Genomic DNA, 24,892 nt, shown 5'->3' with positions numbered 1-24,892 from the left:
TGCCCATGTCCAAACATTGGCCAGAATACATGACCCGGCCACAACACAGATCTATTCTCATGAGCCTCTTGACCGTATATGGAATCTCTTCACTATCAACAAGTTATAAATTCATAGACCATGATTTAAAGATGATTTATTGATTGGGGCATGGATGGACTTGTGTTTTGTTGAGATGCATTGATTGCGTTTCAAGCCATGCATTGATTTTTGCAACCTCCTCCTTCTTGGCCACAAGGACACAGAGGCCATGAAGAGAGCTCTAGGACTGATCGATTCCAAGATGTCCCATGCCAAGAACTGGCTGAGGGACCCAAATGCTCAAGCAGGTAATGGAAAAGTTATGCTAATTGTTCTTTTGCAATAAATAAATAGAGTAAATGATACGGTGTAATAGAGAGAAAATCTGAACGAACTCAAACCGAGTGTCTTGCTTTACGCTGAATTCACACCAGCAATGGTATTTAGCGTCAAAGGAGAGGTTCAATGCATTGAGAGGAGCGACCAATCACCGCTTTCCCCTCTATGGCAGGAGGCAGAGTCGGTAAATGGCAGAGATTCTGGTCTACTGCCACACAGCGGCCTTGGTAAAGTTGAATTTCTCTCAACTTTGCCGTGTCTGCTGTGTGGCAAGACAGCACACTGGAAAGCAACAGACTACTATATGGTAGTTACCAATGTTGCTAACGAAGCAACTGTAGGTGTTAAATGAATCAAGGTTGAGCGACTGCATGGCCTATTTCTTATCTAAAATGGTTAGACTGTTTTCAAACGAGCTTCCAGAGATGAGCATTGAGTGTCTTCTGCCTCCCTACTTCCCTAGCTGTCTTGCCAGGCACAGCTGCTGGGAGCGGCGGAGATGTTGCTGGACTACAGCTCGCTCATTTGTGTGTGTGACATTCATACCTTGGACACGCCTATTTTACAAATGTCCGCAATATGCACATTTGCTCACCGCTGCTGGTGCGAATTTGGTGTTAAGCTAGTGCCATGCCCATGACCATGTCAGTTCTACTGTACATGCTCCCCTTTCATTTGCACTGTCGTATTTTGCGTGTCTTAAGTACCAGGTCTTATTCCCTAACTTGAGTAAACTAAAGACCTGGAGGCGTGGTCAATGCTCTTTGGCCACTCAGAATAGCCAAATGGCATTGATCACGCCTCCAGGTCTTTAGTTTACTCAAGTTAGGGAATAAGACCTGGTACTTAAGACACGCAAAATACAGCCCTATGTATCATATGACTGTGTTTTTATCCAAAGCTGGCGATTTACATAGACTGCTATATGATATCTTTAATTTGCACAAGAGACTTGCAAATTGTTCATTGCTAGCTAGCAAAAATTATAATTTCACCAGCTCTTTTACATCTTATAAACGTATGATGTGATGATAAAGTGCAATTTGAGTTGAAGCATATGCATGTTGTTATTGGTTTCAAGGTGATGCAGGAGAGCAGGCCATCCGTCAGATCCTGGACGAAGCAGGGAAGGTGGGCGAGCTGTGTGCAGGGAAAGAGCGCAGAGACATCCTGGGCACATCCAAAACCTTGGGGCAGATGACTGATCAAGTGTCTGAGATGCGGGCCAGGTATAAAACCTTTAACACCTTTCTCGAGCCTTTTGACTTTTGTTTGACACACCATTGTGTCGGCAGTGGATCAGGGGGTAGAGTGGTCGGTAGAGTGGCCAGACGTGAACCCCAAGGTTCCCAGTTCGATCCCGGGGTGGCATGGTTTTCTCTGTATGAATGTGTGTGAATGTGTGTGAATGGGTGAACATAATGCGCAGTTTATGTAAAGCGCTTTGGATAAAAGTGGCAAGCGCTATATAAATGAACCATTTACCATTTACACCCATGGGTCACTCCTCCCTTCTTTACAAATCGACATGAACAAAACAAACATAATCAATTCATCCGATTACCGTAACCCCTTGAGCCCTATTTCATACGCTGTACAACGGTGTCACCCAAGAATTTGGACACACCCATGTCTTGTAGCTATATCACACGTTCCTACATACCCACGTTTAATTTTCATTGGGTAATTTGATTGCCCCCTTGCACAGTAGCATTGGTTTCCATCCATGCCAAATGGGAAGTGTAAGGCGCTAAGTATGTTAGTGAGGATTATAGCATGAGAGAGTGCACTGTAAGTGATATCCAGCCAGAAGGGTCCCTGACTGCCACCAGGGACCCCTCGGCAAGATTAAAAGCATCTGTTTTGTATTAATCCATAATCTAATTTAGACCCGGCTTGGATTTCTATAAAAACTTGAGATATCCCATTGAGCTTTGTCTTGTAACATAGCCGTTCAGATTTGAAAGCACAAATTGTTAATTGTATTCCAGAACTATTTAAAGTATCGAACATGTCAAATTGTCAATCATTGTTTACACATGGCTTCGGCCATAGATCATACAGTACATAACAAGTTTTCCGTTAATACACTGTAGCTTTATTTTACGGTTTTGCATTATGTTAATTTCTTTCCCTGAATAATTGAGTCATTTCTAAACATAATTTTGTGGTTAATAATAAGCCATGGACAATATTTTGTCAAGTTAATAAACCTAACCTGGCAAATAAATGATATTTAGTGTGTTGGATACTATCTCAAGCAAGTTTCAAGTCTGAAACTCTATTTTCATACCGTACTAACCGTTCCATATCAATGGAATGCAGTGGCTAACAAACCATGGTATGGAAAATGCTTGGGCATTATCAGTTTTAAAAGTAAAAAAGTGGGAAACTCGTTTTTGTGCATAGTTCATATCGTGTCATTTTTCCGAGAAATACAAGAGGGGGGGGGGGGGGGGGGGGTGAGCATAGCAGCCGCTGTGCATTATATAAACATAAGGACACTATTCAAGGTGCAATGTTAGGTTATTATTTTGTATGAAACATGTGTTCTGTGTACCGTCCCAGGGGACAAGGTGCGTCTCCAGCTGCCATGCAGAGAGCCCAGCAGGTGTCCCAGGGCCTGGACGTGCTCACAGGCAAGGTGGAAAACGCTGCCCGTAAACTGGAAGCCATGACTAACTCCAAGCAGGCTATCGCCAAGAGGATTGATGCTGCCCAGGTGAGCTCATTGCTATTCTCAGCCAGTGGTCCACGTGCTACTAGAGGCCCATTTAAAGACAACAATATATTGTGATATGCCTTCTTATAAGGAAAATATTTTTATGGGGGAGGTGGGCTGAGGTAGTCCTTGAGTTAACAATCGCTACCATATATCACACAATCCATAGGTCTTCCTTTATCCTTGAAATTGACTGCTTTATGTCAAACTGCGAAATGGCGTTTTGAGTGTCCTTTTGCCATGCCCCCTGCAGAACTGGCTGGCAGACCCCAACGCTGGCCCAGAGGGGGAGGAGAACATCAAGGCCCTCCTCATGGAGGCTAAAAGGATCGCCGATATGTGTGAAGATCCCAAGGAGCGAGATGACATCCTGCGCTCCATCGGAGAGATCGCTGCCCTAACCGCCAAGCTCTCTGAACTCAGAAGACAGTAAGTAGTCGACTATTGAGGAGTGTTTAAACCATATGAACCTATTATGGCCATGCCATAATCATTAAGGTAAAACCACATTGAGATCTCTTTTTCAAGTGGGACCTGACATGACCAAGAAGGCAGCATAGAATACAAACTATTTAAAAACGTGCAGTCTTTGGCAAGCAGAGTGTCATATTTGTTTAAATGATCAATTCCAATGCCTGCTGGACCTAGCGGTCCAGGCGCATACAACATATTGGCGCATGCCTGACAGCGTGTCGTGGGTCCGAGTCCCAATCATGATGACCTTTGCTAGGTGTCATTACCACTTTCTCTCTCCCTGTTTCCTGTTTATCTTCACTATGTCCTATCAATAAAGGCAGAAAAGCCAAAAGAAATCTTAAAAAAAACATATCTAGCTTTAAATCTTTTTGTAGTAGATTCCTCGAGAATGGTTCAGCATAGCTAAAAGCATGTTTCCCAAATTCAGTTCTCACAGTGGGAACATGATATAAGAGTTATAATCAGTTATAACTCAGATTGTAATGTCCACGTTGGTGAAGAAGAGTAGCCTCGGAAACCGCAGGCCTTTTGTTTTCAAAGGAGAAGAGTAATGTGCTTTGGTAGCTGTCCCAGGATAACTTACTTAACTGTATTACAAACACATTCCAATGTGACTAACTTCTTATGGTCAGAGATGACTCAGACAATACACAATGGTTGTGTGAGTGATGAACTGAAAATCATACACAAATGTGTATATATATATATATATATATATATATATATATATATATATATATATATATATATATACATTTATAGATTAGCTATTTTCAGCAGAGATTTTGTTTAGAGGGGGAGTCCAAATATAGACTCCCGTCAACAAAGTATATAGGGTTTAAGTGTTTAATGTGGCTATGTTTGTTTACTGAGACATTTTTTGTAACCCTCCCAGGGGTAAAGGTGACACCCCGGAGGCCAGAGCTTTGGCCAAGCAGATCGCCACAGCACTGCAGAACCTGCAGTCCAAGACCAACAAAGCCGTGGCCAACAGTCGGCCCGCCAAGGCGGCCGTTCACCTGGAGGGGAAGATTGAACAGGCCCTGCGCTGGATGGACAACCCCAACATGGATGATGGCGGTGTGGGTACGTACGTCTGGCCACCATCATCATCCTATTAGGCCAACGTTCTCCCACACACACACACACACACACACCCAAACTCACTCGCATTCCTCCATTCCTCTTGTAGCTGAATTAATCAATCAATGAATCAATAAAAGAAAATAACTTTAGGCTTTTACTTGTAACGGAGTATTTCTATATTGCAGTATTGATACTTTCACTTAAGTAAAACATTTGAGTACTTTGTACATTTGAATACCATTCCGTAGTCTACCAACATTTTTCCTCATACTTTTAGATGAGGAAATTAACACTGTTTAATGTGTGTGTGTGTGTGTGTGTGTGTGTGTGTGTGTGTGTGTCTGTCCAGGCCAGGCAGCCATCCGTGGGCTGGTGGCAGAGGGCCACAGGCTGGCCAACTCCATGCCGGCTCCCTACAGACAGGAACTGCTGGGCAAGTGTGAGGCGGTGGAGCAGCTAATGGCACAGCTGGCGGACCTGGCTGCACGCGGCGAAGGCGACTCGCCACAGGCGCGCGCCGTGGCTCATCAGCTCCAGGAGGCGCTCAAAGTAAGACAGACGGCTGCCTCACAGACTGACTCGCAACGTAACGTTGACTCGCTGCTGACGGGATTAGATTTTTTTTAATGTTTTTGAGCGGTGCACAGTGCACACTGCTCCAATGACTGGCCACGTGTGTCCCTATGTCTGCATGTTTGGGGTATGAACAGCTGCCATACCGCTGGGTGACCTGGGTGAAGTGAAACTGACTTACGTGGCTGGTTAAGACTGATATGAGGTTAGGGGACTTATGTGGCTGGTTTAGACTAATATGAGGTTAGGGGACTTACATGGCTGGTTAGGACTGATATGAGGTTAGGTTAAGAATGAGGTTAGGGTTAGATTTAGTCAGACAACGCGACCAACACCACGCCGGACCTCTCAGAGGTTTCCTTTTTTTTTTTTTTTTTAAACATATGTTTATTGATTTTCTTTACAGTACAAAGAAGTATTTTCAAAACAATTGACATATATTTCCCCCCCCCCCCCCACATCCCCATGGCAGCACAAATACAAACAAAATCTTATCACAAAATGTTTTGACAACAATACATACAGAACAAAAATTAATAAATAATAATGACAAAACGAAAAATAAAACGAAAATAAAACACATTACATACATCACAGTTCCCTACCCCCACCCCACAGCTGACTACCCCAGTTAACCACTATACATCCAAAGCCTCTTCAATATCACCTCGCTTAATGAAGTCCAAGAACTTCTCCCATATCTTCTCAGAGGTTTCCTAATCGCAGCTCCAGTATACATGCAGTAGGTGACTTGTCAATTGCATCGTCTTGATAAGTAACCTACTTGTGATTATCGAATCCGCTACATTTAGCAGACTCTTAATCCAGAGAGTTTTAGGGTAAGCAAGGACAACGCAAGGTAATATACAGTACAGTAGAAAGTATAAATATAATAATAATGTGGACATTGAAACTATACACTCGTATAGCAAGGGTACTTAACCCATTTTGACCTGAGATCAGATTCTAAAAATGTCTTTTACATCCTGACAGTTTTCTGAAAAAGCTGTTTCTATGTCAGTGGTTCTTCAATTTTTCAAAAATAGCAGACCTACAAGCTATGAGCTTGTAGATCTGCTATTTTCCAATAGCTAAAGCGTAACATAATGCTAACACCAAAAGGGGTTCCCACCCAAAATGGGTTAATTGGCCACAGGTACCCCTTGGAGTGAAGAACGCTTTCCAAGTACCCCCTCATCCTCGCAACACAGATAAGCATGTACTTAGAACCAACCATGTGTATATTTAAAGGCCATTGGAAGTACCAGTATTTGTATTAAAAAGCTTTTCATTGAAAATCATTTGGATTCATATTTAATTTCAAATTGCTTGTGTGCAAAACCTGAAGGCACACTTTTCAATTAGATAAACAGGGCCCACGACAAGCACATAGACAAGCACTCCCTCTGCTGGTTGATTTGTTTTACTGACACCAGTGGTTTGACATGCTTATCCAATTGGCTGACTCACAATAATGTTATACTAACTTTTTTGCTTACCATATGTGACCAAATTAGACTGGGACTGCCATTGATTTTTTTATGTCATATGAAAGCACTAAGCAGGGAATCATAGCTTCAAATTGATATATTCAAATTGATATATTGGTTGTTCAGTTTGACCCACCAGTTTTGGAGATATGGCTTGCCTTATAGAGTAATGTCTTGCAGAAAACAGCGAGTTGAGAAAACGGGCTTGAAAGGTTCACTTCTGTGGTCTCTAACATTACACCTAGCTACATGTTTAAGCATTTATTTCATATTTTCATGTCGACTTCAGCTCTGACACTTATTTCAGACATGCTCTAGTTAGTCTATTATGTGAAGAGTCTGCCTGTGCTATTAACTCATTTTAAATTTTCGTTTTTCTTCTCTGGTGAAAAGCTAGAATTTGCGCGATGGCAGGCTCTCAGTCAAATCTGGTCACATATTACAAAGCATTCCGTGGTTTGTTAGACTTGTTTGTTAGATATATCATCAGCTATGAATGAAACTATGTCCAAGTTTTAGCTTTTTAACCTTTTATTTTAACTAACGTCGATCTTCTATTTTAGAATTGGAATTCTGAAAAGTTATAGTTTTGGAGTTTGGAGTTTTTCCACCCTAAAGCAACAATATGAACTATGTTATGGTTCTATTAAAATGCCAACTTTTTAAGATAATGTTGAATGATTAGGAGAGTTCCTTTTGTGTTCTGTGTAACTCAAACTACTGATAGTCCCCACAAAGAGAGAATGCAAACAACAATGTCCAATTTAGAAGTGTTTAAAAACACGTGCGTGTCGCGTGCTCCTCCCTCCCAGGACCTGAAGGGTAAGATGCAGGAAGCGATGACGCAGGAGGTGTCTGACATCTTCAGTGACACCACCACCCCCATCAAGCTGCTGGCGGTGGCTGCCACAGCCCCCGTTGACGCCCCCAACAGGGATGAGGTCAGTAGTGACGCCGTCATGATTCCTCCTGGTGGCTACTGCAGTAAAAAGATGATGTTACAGTCACTTTTAGCAGAGTTAGGGCTGTATTTTGCGTGTCTTAAGTACCAGGTCTTATTCCCTAACTTGAGTAAAATAAAGACCTGGAGGCGTGATCAATGCTCTTTGGCCACTCAGAATAGCCAAATGGCATTGATCACGCCTCCAGGTCTTTAGTTTACTCAAGTTAGGGAATAAGACCTGGTACTTAAGACACGCAAAATACAGCCCCTAGTGTCAAAGTGTCCTTGAGCAAGACTCTGAACCCCTAATTGCTCCCGATGTGCAGGTGCCTTGCATGGTTTCCTCCGCCATCGGTGTGTGAATGGGTGAATGTAATGCACAATCTGTGTAAAGTGCCTTGGATAAATCACTGTTTACCATTTATTTTACCATTTAGGTTAGCTCATTTTTTATTTATTATGCACAATAATAATAAACAAAAAGATAATTGTTTCAACCCCTTCATTTTGTGTAGGTCTTTGACGAGCGGGCTGCCAACTTTGAGAACCACGCCAATAAGCTGGGCGCCACGGCGGAGAAAGCTGCCGCCGTAGGAACGGCCAATAAGAGCACAGTGGAGGGAATCCAGGCCGCCGTTAAGTCAACACGAGACTTAACGCCACAAGTATGTCAACAGTTCTGTCTGTCGTCTGTCTGTTTCTGCGTTCGTCGAGCCGAATGTTTCTGGTATAGCTGGGCTAATTGTCTGCCAGTTGGCTCATTTGGCTGTAGTATATTGACAGTTAATGGCCAGTGGTGTAAAGTAGCTAAGTACATTTATTTTGTACTGTACTTAATCTCACTACATCTTGGATCCAAATATTGTACTTTTACTCCACTACTACTTATTTAGAAGATTATTTGAAAACGTTACTTTGTAGATTTTGATTATCATTACAAAATGGAGGAGAATTCCATACTAAAAGGCTTTCTTACCTTTCTTTGTAGTTGTTACGTCCCCACAAAAGAGGTCCAGGTGTTATTTTGTGCAAAAGCTCCTGATTGGCTATTTCCCCTACCATAAGCCCTAAATGAATTGCATTGAATTGAATGGGAATTGAATGGGGCTTTGGGGTGCTAATTCGCTTATTTCCATCGCTCAAAATTATAATTTCTTTGTATATATCCTCTCTTCATAATGTAAATAATATCCCAAGAGGCACACTTTAATACTTCTTTCGATGAAAATAAGCGAACTAGCATAACACCCCATAGCCCCATTCAATTCCCATTCAATCCAATGCAATTCATTGAGGGCTTATGGTAGGGAAAATAGCCAATAAGGAGTTTTTGCACAAAAAAACACCTGAACCTCTTTGGTGGGGACGTAACAACTACAAAGAAAGATAAGAAAGCATTCTAGCATGGAATTCTCCTTTAACCACCTCAGCCCTATATGTTTCAGCCATTTGAAAATGGATCGCGACGCATTGTGAGCTTGTAGATCAACGATTTTCAAAAGATTTTTATACATTTGATAACTTGAGGTGGGACATTCTACAGGGTATTTCAATATTACAGTAATATTGATACTTTTACTTCAGTAAAAAGAATGTGAGTACCTTTTTCCACCAGTGTTAATGGGTATACTCCTATATCCTTTTAGGTGGTATCTGCCGCTCGTATTCTACTGAGAAACCCCGGAAACCAAGCTGCCTACGAGCACTTTGAAACCATGAAGAACCAGTGGATTGACAACGTTGAGAAAATGACCGGTATGACATCATAACTTTCTGTGCCTGGATTTATAGTGTTTTCTTTTCACCTACCTTTGAAAAATCACAGAATACTTTGCGTCGTTCCAATCCGTGCAAGGGTGCTCTCAAATGGCGCGTGCGGATGTCCTAGAATCGGAAAATAATCATGGTTCATCATAGTTCATAGAACTTCATATGCGTCAAGCTGTTTGAAAAAGATATGCTGTGATTGAGAGCCTGCTCTGCGTGCAGTTATCCCATTGGAATGCGTTATAGTGGTGGTTTTCGTGAGTGTATTATATATATTATTTTCAGTCACGTGATCAACGTGTTCCGAAGGCTCACGAGAAGGGGTGCAGACATTTATCCGACATACCAAAAGTCCAACATGCACAAATCACCTGTTGCTCCTCACGTCCGTGACATGCGTTGCGTCCGCGTGCTGTTGGTGTTAGGTCAGTGTTTGGTTAGGGTGTCGGATTATGACGGAACACATGCCTGCACCCCGAGAATCATCGAAACCATGGATGATCTGTAGGTTAGCGAACAGCCCCCTCCAGTGGAAAACTTGTCAAACACGTCAAGTGCACAGAATGACAAACGTCTCTAAAAAAGACTTGGCGTCCAAAGTGGTTCCCAGTCACAGGTTAACGTGGTCTCTCTCTATCCTCAGGTTTGGTGGACGAGGCCATCGACACCAAGTCCCTGCTGGAAGCCTCGGAGGAGGCCATCAAGAAGGACCTAGACAAGTGCCGTGTGGCCATGAACAACCACCAGCCTCAGATGCTGGTGGCCGGAGCCACCAGCATCGCGCGCAGGGCCAACCGTATCCTCCTGGTGGCCAAGCGGGAGATGGAGAACTCCGAGGACCCCAAGTTCAGGGCGATGGTGAAGGCGGCGTCCGACGAGCTCAGCCAGACCATCTCGCCCATGGTGATGAACGCCAAAGCCGTGGCTGGGAACATCCAAGATCCAAGTATGCATTATCTTACTTACTCGCTGGATTTACAGTTACAGTTGCCATTTATTTAGTGCTTTGATTTATTAATTGAAAATTGTATTAACAGATTGTAGAATGGGTACAGTTCAAGGAAAGTACAGGTCAATACAAAAGGAGCTTAGACTTGTTTACATAAGGGTACTCCATTTTCAATTCATCAAAACATTTAAAGACAAATATACACTTCTATGCAAAAAAAGAATAATCAGATACATGGTTAGAAAATGAGGGAAAATATATATATATGAATTATATATTTTCCCTTCCCCAGATTTGGCTTCATTCAAGCCAAATCTGGCTTGAATGTGGTGGTTAGTTGAACTCCCTCTGGTGTTGTGATCATGGACTTCGTTGACATTAAGGAAGTATTTTGACAGTCGGGTACATCATGCTGAGCGTTCATGACACAATATGGAAACTCCAATAAAGCTGTCTTTTTGTCTCTTGCCAGATCTTCAGAAGGGCTTCCTGGACTCCGGCTACAGGATTCTGGGAGCTGTGGCGAAGGTGAGGGAGGCGTTCCAGCCAGTGGAGCCAGACTTCCCACCACCTCCACCTGAGATCGATCAGCTCCACGTAAGTCCTCACATATTAACCTCAGAGTGCAACCAAAATGTTCCAGTTATCTACGTATTTGAAGAATGTTTTTGCTGCAGTTCTGTGTCGATTTGTTTTTGACACAGCATCAAATATTTGATTCACCTAAATGGCTTGGTCCCCAGCTTAAAATAAATGTCAAAATCTAAATGTTCGCCACTGCTGTGTGTGTGTGTGTGTGTGTGTGTGTGTGTGTGTGTGTGTGTGTGTGTGCGCGTGTGCGCGTGTGTGCGTGTGCGGCTGTTATATTTAATCATCAACAGCCTGTCATGTATTATATTGCATGCTTAATTACAGCGTTGCTCACAAATGGCAAAAACTAATAATTTTGACTCCTCGTCCTCAGCTTAATGACGAGCCTGCACCGCCCAAACCTCCCCTCCCCGAGGGCGAGGTACCTCCACCCAGGCCCCCTCCCCCGGAGGAGAAGGAAGAGGACTTCCCAGAGCAGATGGTTGGGGAGGTGCTGAGCGAGCCCATGATGGCGGCGGCCAGGCAGCTCCACGACGAGGCCCGCAAATGGTCCAGCAAAGTGAGTCAACCATTCTATCCAAAGAAGCACTTCATAACTGTTTTGCTTTATTGCAAGTAATAAAGTGGGTGAAATTAGTTTTTTCTTTGCATAGTTCCCGTCGTGACATTTTTCCAAGAAAACAAAAAAAGGGAAGAGAGTTTGTACGCTTTTACCACAAAAAATACAAGTAAAGAGTTTAAGATGTTTTAGAAGCTTGTTTCAAAACACAGCTAGTCGGTTGAATGGTCCTATAGGCTCTGTGCATACTGTAGCTATTAGTCCCCGGTTCCCATTAGGAAGCATACCCGTTTCCTAATACGGTTCATTTTCCCATACCGGCTGGGCCACTCAAACAAAGCTATGGGAAAACTATTCAGAAAGTCTGTGTATAAGTGTATTTACTTTGTTCTTACCACTCACAGGGTAATGACATCATTGGTGCAGCTAAGCGAATGGCTTTGCTCATGGCTGAGATGTCCCGACTGGTGCGTGGTGGCAGTGGGAACAAGCGTGCCCTCATCCAGTGTGCCAAGGATATCGCTAAAGCCTCAGACGAGGTCACACGCCTGGCTAAAGAGGTGGCCAAACAATGCACTGATAAGCGTATCCGGACCAACCTGCTCCAGGTCAGTAAATTAGTCTCTTCAGAAAATGTTGCACCATTGACCATAATTATTCACACACCGGCCATTTTGCTATTTTGGGGTGTGGGATAGTATGACATACCTAAATTGCCTGTGTGTGTGTGAATATGATTTTATATATGATTGATGATTGATTATGATAATATCATTTATGTTTTAATGTAATTTCTTTGTCCCTGTTTCAGGTGTGTGAGCGCATTCCCACCATTAGTACGCAGCTTAAAATCCTGTCTACGGTCAAGGCCACCATGTTGGGTCGTACCAACATCAGTGAGGAAGAGTCAGAGCAGGTAAGCTAAGCTCACATGCAGTACGATACTTATGACAAATTTAGTTTTTTTTTCTTCTTATACTGTTAACAAATCACTGGATTCCTTAATTAATGAATTATCCTAATCTTCCTGAGTGTAATATTTTACATGTGTTTTGTGTGCATCGGTGTTTGAATGTGTGTGTGTGTGTGTGTGTGTGTGTGTGTGTGTGTGTGTGTGTGTGTGTGTGTGTGAATGGGAGAATGTAATGCACAATCTAAAAGCGCCTTGGATAAAGGCGCTATATAAATGCACCATTTACCATTTACATGTGTACTTTCCCAGGCCACAGAGATGTTGGTTCACAACGCTCAGAACCTGATGCAGTCTGTGAAGGAGACCGTCAGGGAGGCTGAGGCAGCTTCCATTAAGATCCGGACAGATGCAGGTTTCACGCTCCACTGGATCAGGAAGACACCCTGGTACCAGTAAGAGAAAAGACCAAGTTTTATGCTTGTTCGGTCCATCTGGACCGGGAGGAGAACTGAAGCTTGAGCAACACAACAAATGGACAAATAAATGCTTCCCCCTACCAGCCCCTGCTGACGTTGGCATGCCCTTACCCTAATGTGGGCCAAAAGGCTATGATAGAACACTACTTCTCAACTCGTCCCGTACTGTCTATAAAGCAGTAGCTGTTTTTTGGTAGAATGTAAATGATGGGACTGTCGGTGCAAGTTATGGATTCGATTCTTTCTGGGAAATTCTTTTTTCTAATGTGTGTGTAAAAATAATGTTTTGGAGCTTATTTTGACAAATCCCAGAAATATATATATATATTTTGATTAGAGGTTGGCTTTTCATATAATGTCGGGTTGATATTTTTTTGCGGTCGCTTTGACATAGCCGTGTTAAGTTAAATTCGATTTGGCAAGATTTTCTGGAGGAGGTTTTTTTTTTTTATATCTTTGTACTGGTTGTTTTATGACATTTTCAGCATTGGTTCACCAACACGTGAACTCACGAGGAGTTGTTACAAGTACAATATAATATGCAAATGTTCGGCTCACACAAACTATATAAATCGTATTATGTCTGTTTACACTATGCTACGTTATACAAACTGTAAAAAAAACAAAAAAAACACTGTTGCTTAGTTTGAATAGTTTTTTCTGTCATTTAGGACTTCTGCCAAAGACCTTTTTCCACTATTATCTTTAACGTATAACTGTCTTTTCTAGGGCTGTCACGATTACCCATTTAAGTTGACGATTAATTGTCGCACAATTATTTGCAATTAACGATTGAATTGGGGTTTTTTGCATTACAATTTGTATTTCTGTTTGCCTTTTAGCCTTCGTAATCACATGGGGTAGATATAACAAATAACTTAAATATACAAAGAAATCACTGACACATTTAATCATTTTTAATAGTTTGTTCTTTTCCAAAATAGTGGAAATAGTTGATCTACTAGCTTACAACACGTCACAAACAAAGTGACGTGTTGTAACCTTGTAGATCTGCTATTTTTCTGCTATTTGAAAATATGGAACAACATGGAAATGATTGACGATTATGCAAATATAATTGTGATTATCTCAAATAATTGCGAGTATGTAATTGTGACAGGCCTAGTCTTTTCTCTGGGTCAGTGTTCTAAGGGCTGCTTCAACAGACGAGTTCTTTTAATTAATAACAACTTTTTTATCTGCAAACATCTGCAAGAGCCAGGTGATGTTGAAAATTACTTGCGTTATGTCCTCATCGGCTCACGTACCGACAAGTGGCCCTATTTCCATCAGTGCCTTACGCCGTATCCCTAAACTTATTCTTTTCAAAACATTTTGAAAGACATTTTAAAATTGTTCAACTAGCCCATCTACATCGACACGTTGTGACCTTCATCCATCCATCCATCTTCAATCTGTAGTCGGGTCGTGGGGGGGGAACAGCTCCACCAGAGAGCTTCAGACTTCCCTCTCCAGAGCAACATTAGTAACTTCATACTGGGGGAGCTTGTAGATCGATATTTGAACTATTCAAAAAGTAGTAAAAGGCAAAGAAGTTTAGGGATAAGGGCTGGCGAATAGGGCTCAAGGTGTATGCAAGTTGCAACAAAACAGTGACTTGAGACGATGCTGCCTTTTTCTCATGGACTCCAGCGAGCCGACAAGTTATTTTCTTTAACCTTGGACCTTGGTCGTCTTGCCCAACAGTTTTTTTTTCTCCCCTTCTTAACACTGCACAGTTGTACGTCTCATTGTTGTCTTACTAGTACAATAATTTTTTGTGAAACATGAATTGCACACACATGTAGGTATTCAAGGGAACTTCGTGGGCACAAGAGAGGAAAGCCTGATTCATAGTTAATTTATACTATGTCACATGACCGTGTCAGGCGGTGCAAATGGCCGAACTGCAACCTCACGAGGCTTCTTGGGTTGAGCTTGTAGATCGATCTACTATTTCCGGTGTACTTGTAGATCTACTATTGCCACATGCGACGGAGCATCAATAAGGCCAGAAGAGCCTCTCTGTGGATAGCACAGTGCTGGCATGGTGAAACTGGTGTGGTCGACATGCATTATTGTTATTTATCGCCTTTTCCTGTCAACGTGTCTTCGTACACTAAACGGTAGCTGTTGGCAACAGTTGCTGAGCACAACGGTTGATGTTTTGGAAATGTCTGAATTAGGCCATTGGTGTGAATGTCATTTTGGAAAAAGAAAAAAAAAAAACAGTTGATGTGCCTTGAAAGAAGAAACTTTATTTGCTATATATATTTTTTTCATTTACAGATGTTTTGTAGCATCTGCACACACGACTGTATCATTGATTTGTTCAAAACACCTTTTCATGTATGTTTAATATGAGTGGGTGATATCATTACACCCCATTCGTCTGATCTAGGAAGTCAAATCTAGCCCTATTCAAACCCTAATATGTTATGTACAAAAGAATATAGAAAACAACGTATTGGGATTTGAATAGATCTGTCAAATCTTCTGCATAGATTGTTCACAATTTTGTAATAAAGCATTTTATAGCATTTCAGTTGTATGGTCTTGTTCTTGCCAGGGAGAGCAACGTACGGACTGACCTCATGCTTCCTTCAGTCCATGAGCGGGGGGATTTTTACGGCTCTACCAGTGATTCTCAACCCGTTTACTTTAAATTTAGGCTACGGACCCCCATTTAATTGAATTTCTATCCGAGACCCCAATTTATATTGTAAAATCATAGTTGATTTAACTCTTGAGTGTACAAATAGACCTGTTAACGGGTCCATTTGTACACTGAGGTACAGACCCATAAGGGTCCATTTGGTTCCTAACTATCATTTAGCTGGAGACCCCCTGGAACTCCCTTAAGGACCCCTAGGGAGTAGAGAACAGGATTGTTGTTGAACAGGATACCTTACTAGGGGGGACACGGGCAGAAAATGCAAACTCCACAGAGGCATGCATTGATCTTATCACGTTTGCTATACTATTAAATGACGTTGAATGTGAAACTTTGGGCATGTGGTGGAGTGGAGACAAGACAACAACGGTGATCCCCAAATGACAGCAGCCCGACTAATCCGGTAAAGTGTGTGTTTTGATGAGTATGTATGTCCATCCATTCATCCACTATTAAAGCACATTAGTTCGCATCATTGCCATGCTGTCTAATTAATTAGTAACATCCTCACGCAGGGGGGTGGGGGAGCCAGCCCAACCCTCCTGTCCTCTGTCTGTGTGCTAGTAGACATCGGTTCCCTCAGCATCATCAACACACTCCTCAGACATCACTGCAAAACAAAAATGACGTCTGATGTTGATGAGAAGAACCAAAAGATGTCAACAACGCAGAAAATATCCCTAGGGTAAGTCTTATTTATAGCGGTGTATGAGGATGCCGTTTTATGACGTTCTGCTGGGCAAGTTAGCTCGGATGCTAGTAGTAATCTGTCGCTGCTTGCAAACGATGCACAGTTGGTTAGTGCCATAGATAGTGGACGTGTCTGCAACCCGTGCATCGGTGATTCGGTGTGAGTTTGTTTGTGGCAGGCCCTTTTAGCACTGTATTCCGCGGAATCGGCTTAAGACACAACATTAATATGCGTGGATTTGATCGTGATACTGATATCCTTCTGTGAGCTGACGGGAGTTGTCGGGACAGGATGTCAGGGTAAGGAGGAGGGCTGGACAGGACAGGGTGTGTAGGAAATCAACATCACATGGTTTTGGAGAGGCCGACCTCAACATTTCCACCACGTGTATTTAACGTTAACGAGACGCGCCGCAAATTATGGCCATCATCAACAAACGGGGGGGCGAAACGGGCGGTGACCAAAAAGAGCAGATCTACAAGCACTGCGATCTACTGCACGCGACGCGCTGTGAAGCTTGTAGATCTGCTCCGTTTGGGGCGATCGCGCTACGATCCGGACACGGACAAGCCAAACCAAATGGCAACAATGTTTCCGCATACATAATCATTGAATGAACTGAACGTGCCCTTTTCCTTTAACGTTACAAGTAGTTGTAACATTTGTAGCCAACCACATGCCGAGGAGATGCTTAAACCCCGCCCCCGCTGCTTCGGTTTCCAATCAGAATGGATTGTGGGGTGCGGGGGGCGACAGCTAACTAAGCAGAAAATTAGCAGTCAAGAAAAAGCACGTTGCTGCTGGACATTTGGACAAGGAGCGCCTGTCAAAACTAATACACACACCAGAAGACACGTATTAATAATAATAATTATATCGCCATGCCAACAGCAAGGTAAGTAGGCCTAGGCCTATATATCAGCTTAATAGGTGACAGACACGCATTTATTCCGTAAAGCAACACTTCCGAGTCGTTTATGCCTTATGGGTCTCCTTTTTTGTACAATTATCATAGTATAGTTCAGCCTTTATTATACTCTGTGACTTGGGATTCTGAGCGTGATTTGAAATGTGTATAGAAATAAGGGTTGTCAACTTTAAAAAAAAAAGCAAACAAACGTGAAAAGCAGCTGTTACTGTTTAGGGAGGGACTGACGTAACGTTTATCGAGGGGAGGTTAGGGAAATATTGTGACAAACAGCCTAATTATTAATTTATATGTGTCGGGTTGGGCCATGAATATCTTTGAAACACTGATAAGTCATAGTCTATTGAGCTTTTCACACTTGACAACATTCTAAATGGGTCAAATGTTGCAGTGTTTGTGAGTATAGCTGACAGGAAATACACGTGGGTGGTCCCAAACGGGTCCATAGCAACTATAGAATTCCTGACAAGTAGTAGGCTAATGGTCAGGTCAATTGGACAATGGACATTTGGAGATTTGGGTAGTCAAAACAGAAACAATGACGCCTACAGGTAATTGTTGTCAGTGATGCAGTCTTTTTTGAGTGGTGCACTGCAACCACTCCTACTTATGTGTGTGGTGTGGCTGTGTCCCTGGGTCTGTCCCTACTGTATGTCCCTGGGTCCTGGCACGAAAATAGTATTATAGCGTTTGTTCACCACCAAGTGTCACTAGTTAGTTGCACAGCCTAAAGGCTCATATGTACTGCTGTACAAGGCTACAAGGCCTCCTCCCTGCCTGGCCTGTGTGTGTCTGTGTGTTAAAGCCTATTCATAGTCTGGGTTTTCGGTGGTTAGGTGACCACCGAACTACAACATGACGTCACGAGCCGCGGTGAAGAGCAAACCACCGCCACCGCTCCAGCCCTTCTCTCTGTTTTTACTCACCACCGCTCAACGTTATTTCAGCTCCGGTGGTCAGCTCACCACCGGAGCGGTGGTCACCTCACCACCGAAAATCCAGACTAATATGAATAGGCCTTAACACAGAGACACACACAGGCCAGGGAGGAGGGCTTGTAGCCTTGTACAGTACAGTACAGTACAGTACAGTACAGTACAGTACAGTACAGTACAGTACAGTACAGTACAGTACAGTACAGTACAGTACAGTACAGTACAGTACAGCACAAGTACAGCGTACAACACAAGTAGGCTACATTACAGCACCACTTTTAAGTTTAAATGGATAACATATTTTAGTCAGTCAAGAAAGATCACACTTTGAGCTTCAACTCCACGTTGTTTGGGAAAGTTTTATGATAAAGACTTATCAGTGTAGGTACTGTGTGACACACACACACACACTCACTTATCTGCCTGACTGCTTGTTAAGTACAAAACCCACTCCACCAAATGGTAAAGCACGTGGCTGTAAAATAAGCAGAAAGGGTGATGGTTCACTATCCTCCTTAGGGCTCCTGACTCCTCCTCGGATTCAGTCAGTTGTGTGGGGAAAACAGCTTGCCAACTAGAAAAAGTGCATGTCAGGTCTGAGGTCGGGTTGGTTATTGTGGGCCAGCAATTTTCGGAATTCAGCAAAATATGAAATATCAAACGCATCTGTCTTCTTGGTCACATGACTATAGAGATGTACCAATTTGGATGAGAGAAAGAGTAGTTTGTTCAAAATAGGCCATGTCATTCTAATTTCTTAGCCAATCAGGATGGAATATGAAAATAGAACAACAGATCCGTATTGATCACATGGCTATAGAGATCGTGTGTACCGATTTGAATGAAATTTGGATGAAATCTGAAGGAGTAATATATATTGGGTTTTTTTTTAATCGGACAACAGGGTACAAAACATAAGTCTCTGCCATGGCATTCGCTCTGGCGGAGACAACAATGAGCGAGGTCAGAGGATAATGGCCAAACTGGTGCAAACTAACAAGCAGGCCACAAGCAGGCTACACATATAACAGCTCAGTACAACAGCATGTGTGGTGTGCAGGCCAGGAGGCCATCTGCAGATTCTGCACCACTCGTATCTTGAACCCGGTACTTAACCAAAGCACAGTTATAGGACCTAGATATGAACCTGTTGACTGACACACATCACACCCACAATAAAGGTTCAAGGTTCTTTATTATTTGTCTCCCGAGGAAGAAATAACAACTCCCCTGGTTCTGTTCATTCAAAGTATAAAGCACCATGTTGTCCCTCTATAGCGACTAGCAAGCTGAATGTTTTCAGATCGGGCTTTTCCCTCAAAGCAAATTCTAATTTAGTCTAATAATCACTCCCAGATTATTTTTAAACCAAATTCTCATTCCATCCATCCATCTTCAACCGCTTATCCATAGTCTGGTCTCGGGGGCAACAGCTCCACCCGGGTGTTCCAGACTTCCCTCTCCAGAGCAACATTAGTGACTTCCTCCTGGGGGATCCTGAGACGTTCCAAGGCCAGTGAGTCGATGTGTTTCCTCCAACTGCGCCTTGGTCTGCCCCGGGGTCTCCTCCCAGTGGGACGTGCCTCAAGGACCTAACCAGATGCCCGAACCACCTAAACTGGCTCCTTTCCATCCATCCAGAGACGGAAAAGTTCTTATAATTGTCACGCCCCCCCCGCACCCCCGCCTTGCGGGGAAATCTGTTCTAGGCTGGTGGTGGTTTAATTGTGAACAAGTGAGCAGTGCACTGCAGGGTAAAGTACTGTATCCTACCTGGCAGCTTAAAACAAAAGCCACCAGATTAGCATTTGAATGCCTGAACTGCGCAAACGTAAACGAGGACAGGCAATGTTCACCACCCCCACCCCTGGAAAGTTAGGAGTCAGGATAAAGGGTTTTACAAATTCTTCATGGGGGATCGAGCCCCGCGGCCCCCCACAGAGATGATGTCCATCTTTCCTTTCCATCCATCTTCAACTGCTTATCTGTAGTCGGGTCGCGGGTCCAGAGCAACATTAGCAACTTCATTCTGGGCGATCCCGAGCCGATCCAAGGCCATTTCAGAGATATTATACTCGTCCTATGACACCATTTAGTGGGAGTTTGGAGTCTGGTGGAAAATGTGAAGTATTAATTAAAATATGCTTTTGTCCTCCTGCAGTGAGAACACCCTTTTTGGGATGGGCAATCCCCTGCTTGATATCTCAGCTGTTGTGGACAAGGACTTCCTTGAAAAGTAAGTCTCTGAGCAGCTCTGATCACTCCACCCACTAACTCCTCAAAGATCACTAATGTACCCATTAAGACCTGAGGCTGATTCTACAAAATGTCTTCTGAATACTAACAGTTTTCTGAAAAACCTATGTTGCTATATCAGTGGTGGTCAAAACCTTTTTGTGTCAAGGACCCCGAAAATTATTTGTATTTTGCAGCGTACCCCCATCTCCAAATATTTTGTACAGAGACCCCCAGAAGCAAATATTTGAGTTAAAAACATTATCTTTAAAAAGTATATATATTCAAAGATTTGCATAAATGTTCAAGATAAAAAAAATAGCAGATCTACAAGCTCATAGCGCGGCACAAAGTGACGTTCTAGGAGCTTGTGTATATCTGCTATTTTTGAATGGCCAACGTATAAAATAATGGTTAAAGAGTGGTTAAATGATGTAGGGGAAAGGAACTGGTTGGAATAACGTGTTCCTTCCACGCGCTACGTCCAACCAGGGAAACTCCCCCCTGTCAGGTGTAAAGGAGCAACTTGGACACTCATGCATGAAGGAAGCATGAGTTCAAGTCCGTTGCTCTCCCCTTGTCCCCCATATATGGGGACTAGGTTGGCGGAGGGTGTGTAGAGCCCAGGATCACATTAGATAATTGACACGGGTGAAAAATGGGTTACAAAATCGTGGGATAAAAAAATTATATAAAAAAAGAGGGGTTAAAATCTAAAGTGACAGATACTTTCCCGGTTTTGATGGGTTAACCATATGAACCTTAGCGCAATTTTGTGGCCTATTATAAGGTGAACATTCTGTGAAAATACCAGCTCTACAAGCTCACAATGCAATGTGTAGTGATTTGTTGTGAACATGTAGATCAGCTATTTTCAGCGAAGATATCTGGTGTAGAGAGCAAAAAGGAGGGGGCCTGGTATGGAACCTTGGGGGAATCCGGCCAACTAAGTACTTAATACTTCATTGGTTTTAATGTCGCCAACAAAAATCATTGATCACAAAACTTTGTTTGTTCCCTAAAAGGTACGGCCTGAAGCAAAATGACCAGATTCTTGCAGAAGACAAACACAAGGCTTTGTGAGTAAACATTTCATCATTTTCAACCTGATGTGTGTGCCTATTTTGGGCAAGTCGTTATAGGAGAAACCTTTCAAATGTGTTAAAAAATAGCAGATCCACAATATTATCCATCGGCTATTTTTTCCTACTTTTGGATAAGATGGGGCTTAAGTGGTTATCTATCACCCTGCATGCTAAGTCTCTGTTTATAATTTTATAAGGTTAAGGACGGATTAACCCCCACGAGGGCCACTGGGCCGAATTTGTATTTTTATCATCTCTTTTTTTTAACCTAAATTTAACACAATCAACGGCTAATGAAGGGCCTCTGTCAGGGCCACAAACCCAGTGCCCTGCGGTCAAGTTTCCCCGAAGGGCCCCTGAGAGCCAAGGGCCTCATGTCCCCGACCCCACTGGCCCAATGGATACTGCATACCTGCATACTGTAAGACCAAATAAGGGATAATTTCATTCATAACCTCGCCTCAGACGTCATGCAGTAAGCACTACTCCAAATAGCAAAGTTATAAATGAGTCTCTCCCGTAAGTAACTGAGGAGAGTCATTCGATGCTCAGTGCATAATACCACACCTACGCTACAGTACGTTCTGCTAGCTACATGCTTCACACCCACCACAACGATTTACTGCTAGTACTACTACTGTACTAGTTAAATAATTCATACAACACTTGTTGTCGCTGTGTGCCATGAATCTCTTTCGAGTACATGATGTAACCTTTAGTCTTTGGAAGCATTTTGCTGACTGCATGCTCTTTTCTCAGCACCCCTCTTGCACCCCATTGCAACCAGTTGCTGCAGTAATATTATAGCCTTCTTGGAGACATTAAATCTTTTGCCCTGGACATCTCGAGGGAAACTGCTCCCCCCCCCCCCCCCTGATGATTTGTGCAATCTGCTGTATAACAATTTTATTTCATATACATTTTTAGTAGCCTGAATTTTCATTTAGTTTCACTCATTATTCAGACTGAAAGGCCTTCCCATAGCAGCAGTCTTCGGCGACTAACCAATCAAAGTAGTAGGAATTTTAGGAAAGCAGATGACGTTGTTGTCCATCCTGTGGCTATGGCTGAATCACCAGGACACACGCAGGCTGGTCAGCGCGTGGCCCCGACAGCACCCGCACAACTTACTCCACGTTATTAGCCTCCACTCCACTCGCACTCAGAGCTGGCATTGGTGGGCGGCTGGCCGTGTGCCCCAAATGCCCACACGGGCCCCAACGCAATTGCATTGTCTGTGTCATCACGCTAGCTACGCCCCTGATTTTAACAAATCTATAATATGGTAGAGCAGTGGTTGGAGGTATCTAAATACTGAATCAAGTCACTTAAAAACTGTCCCTGGATATGGGGGTTAGCATGGACGAAAATAGAGCCCTTAGAGTTTTCTGGAATACACCTGATTCTCAGAAGGAACATCACGGGTACCCAATCAAGTTTTGATCCAACGGTCGGGTGAAAAATCAGACCAGTCTGAAGTGAGTGGTGAAACAGCGCCCCCTGTTGGTACTCTAAACATAGGGATGGACAATATTGTACAATGTAATTTGTGGGTATATGGGTGTGGTCGGAAATTGACAAGCCACGGTTGGATTGCTGATTTGGCAATACTTATTTTTGTAATGTATAGTAAATACTGGTGTGTGTGTGCTTATTTAGTCTATGTGAGGTATTTCATACAGCCTAATAGCCTTATATTGACAAGCCTGTCAGGCAATCTCATAGCAGGTTATCATAATGAGTTAAATGTTAATGTTTAACATAATGTTTAGACTCTGAGTGAGTTCTGTTGTGGTAAAGCACATTGATACAGCTCTTATCATGATGCAGTAAATGTTAAATGGATATTTCACTTTCACTCATGATTGGTGCCATTTCAATGTCTATTCAGGCTTTTGTGAACACCCTGGACCGTTTTTAAGTGACTTGATTCAGTATTTGCATATTTCATATTGTGCACCTGTTTTTCATCATAAATCATTGCGTGGTGGAGAATTCAGTGTGGAATTGTGCACGAGTGAATGCGCACTCATCCCCTCCCACTCCTATGTGGGAGTGGACACTTTAACAAGTGTGTTCACATAAGCCTGAGTAGACGATAATATGACACCAAACATGTTTAAAAGTGCAATATCCCTTTAATGTTTCATGTAATCTGAAGGTGAGAGGACTGCACCATTTTAAACAATTAAAGAGACGTTATTGGGGCGCTCAGTAGCCTAGTGGTCCAGGCGCATGCCACACATAGGCTCTGGCCTGACAGCACGTCACGTGTTGGAGTCCCGTTCATGACGACCTTTGCTGTATGTCTCTCCCCTTCTCTCTCTCTCTCTCTCTCTTTCCTGTCAATCTTCACTTGAATTTTGAAACTATCAATAAAGCAAAAAAAAATATCAAAAAAATAAAAAAGAGACGTTATTGGCCGACTATGAACAGGTAGATTGTTCTAGTCAGAAGGAGCTTTAAACCTAAATGATTTTTGGGGGTTTGATGATTATGAAACCATATTCTGCTCTCCGATATTTAGACAAGGTTTTATTGACTATTAACCAGAAACAAAACCCAATTAACGATTCCCAAAGATGTATTTATTTCAAATACAATGAAGCTGTCAAGAAGGAGTGGGAGGCTAGGCCATAATGTAGGATTAAATACTGCTACTAGCAGATGTCCAGTTATTTTCCTTTAAGTGGTGCAGCCATGCACTCCAAGGAACAGCAATGTCCCTATATCTGTATGTCCCTATGTTTAGGGTACCAATAGGGGCAAAAGTGGCACTGTTGTTAGAGTCTGCTAATTCCCCCACGTCATTTCTTAACCGTTTCGGACGCGAGCGGCTCGCCGGCACCCTGGGTGCGTTCCAGTGGGTCTGGACGTTCCGGGGACCCACCGGGAACCCCCACACAGAATTGCACCACTCAGTTCACACTCAGTTATTTTTTACGATTTCTTTTAAACGGCTTTTCTGCCTTTTATTTGGATAGTAGTAGTGAGGAAGCAGGCAGAGTCAGGGAGAGTGACACGCAGCAAAGGTCATCAGGCTCGGGAATTGAACCTGCGACACGCTGTCAGGCTGCTTTAGAGCTTCTATGTGGTTGTGCCTTAACCGCTAGGCCATCAGCGCCCCCCAGATGTCCAGTTCTTTTCATTGCTTTTCTCCATTGACCACACACAGTGTTCATACACTATCCTGAATGGATGTAGAAAACCCCTCCCTTGCACATACATTTTTATATTGATACTCCACCATATACTATACCATACTGTCAATGAGAACAGCAAAGAAGACGTGTATTATCATTGATTATGTTGCAAAATTCATCACATGCACTTGTAAACCATAATTGTGGTGATGTCTCAGTCATTAAAACGTCAGAGGGATTTATCACCGATTCATTGATGGCGCTTAATTTTTAGTGCTCATATTGAACTGACAAT

At 42.8% G+C, this 24,892-nt stretch overlaps 3 protein-coding genes across 5 annotated transcripts in view; 2 read left to right on the top strand and 1 right to left on the bottom strand.

Moving 5' to 3' along the window:
• vclb (vinculin b) overlaps positions 1–15,446 on the top strand; it is a 39,090-nt gene extending 23,644 nt beyond the window's left edge. The window contains exons 7-21 of one of the 2 annotated variants that reach the window (XM_080788530.1): positions 239–329; positions 1,442–1,589; positions 2,929–3,082; positions 3,336–3,511; positions 4,455–4,645; positions 4,995–5,194; positions 7,521–7,649; positions 8,167–8,316; positions 9,298–9,406; positions 10,062–10,364; positions 10,840–10,964; positions 11,332–11,517; positions 11,922–12,125; positions 12,329–12,433; positions 12,740–15,446. In XM_080788530.1, coding sequence (XP_080644656.1) covers positions 239–329; positions 1,442–1,589; positions 2,929–3,082; positions 3,336–3,511; positions 4,455–4,645; positions 4,995–5,194; positions 7,521–7,649; positions 8,167–8,316; positions 9,298–9,406; positions 10,062–10,364; positions 10,840–10,964; positions 11,332–11,517; positions 11,922–12,125; positions 12,329–12,433; positions 12,740–12,886 — 2,418 coding nt within the window. In that variant the 3' untranslated portion in view covers positions 12,887–15,446. Of the gene's footprint in view, positions 1–235; positions 330–1,441; positions 1,590–2,928; positions 3,083–3,335; positions 3,512–4,454; positions 4,646–4,994; positions 5,195–7,520; positions 7,650–8,166; positions 8,317–9,297; positions 9,407–10,061; positions 10,365–10,839; positions 10,965–11,331; positions 11,518–11,921; positions 12,126–12,328; positions 12,434–12,739 lie in introns of both variants that reach the window. The other variant, XM_080788529.1, reaches the window with a different exon arrangement.
• Positions 1–24,892, bottom strand: part of LOC308332578 (dual specificity phosphatase 29-like) — a 245,821-nt gene that overhangs the window by 40,949 nt on the left and 179,980 nt on the right. The gene's annotated exons all lie outside the window — the stretch shown is intronic.
• The window catches only part of adkb (adenosine kinase b), a 137,869-nt gene continuing 129,106 nt past the window's right edge, over positions 16,130–24,892 (top strand). Inside the window, exons 1-3 of one of the 2 annotated variants that reach the window (XM_080788888.1) lie at positions 16,130–16,265; positions 20,296–20,370; positions 21,395–21,448. In XM_080788888.1, the coding sequence (XP_080645014.1) occupies positions 16,204–16,265; positions 20,296–20,370; positions 21,395–21,448 (191 nt within the window). In that variant the 5' untranslated portion in view covers positions 16,130–16,203. Of the gene's footprint in view, positions 16,266–17,035; positions 17,167–20,295; positions 20,371–21,394; positions 21,449–24,892 lie in introns of those variants that run through there. The other variant, XM_080788889.1, reaches the window with a different exon arrangement.

The sequence above is a fragment of the Protomyctophum bolini genome (assembly GCF_963924005.1).
Source record: "Protomyctophum bolini genome assembly, chromosome: 18".
Classification (NCBI taxonomy): domain Eukaryota; kingdom Metazoa; phylum Chordata; class Actinopteri; order Myctophiformes; family Myctophidae; genus Protomyctophum; species Protomyctophum bolini.
The sequence above is the reverse complement of the archived record's forward strand: the minus strand, read 5'-3'. Positions and strand labels throughout refer to the sequence as shown.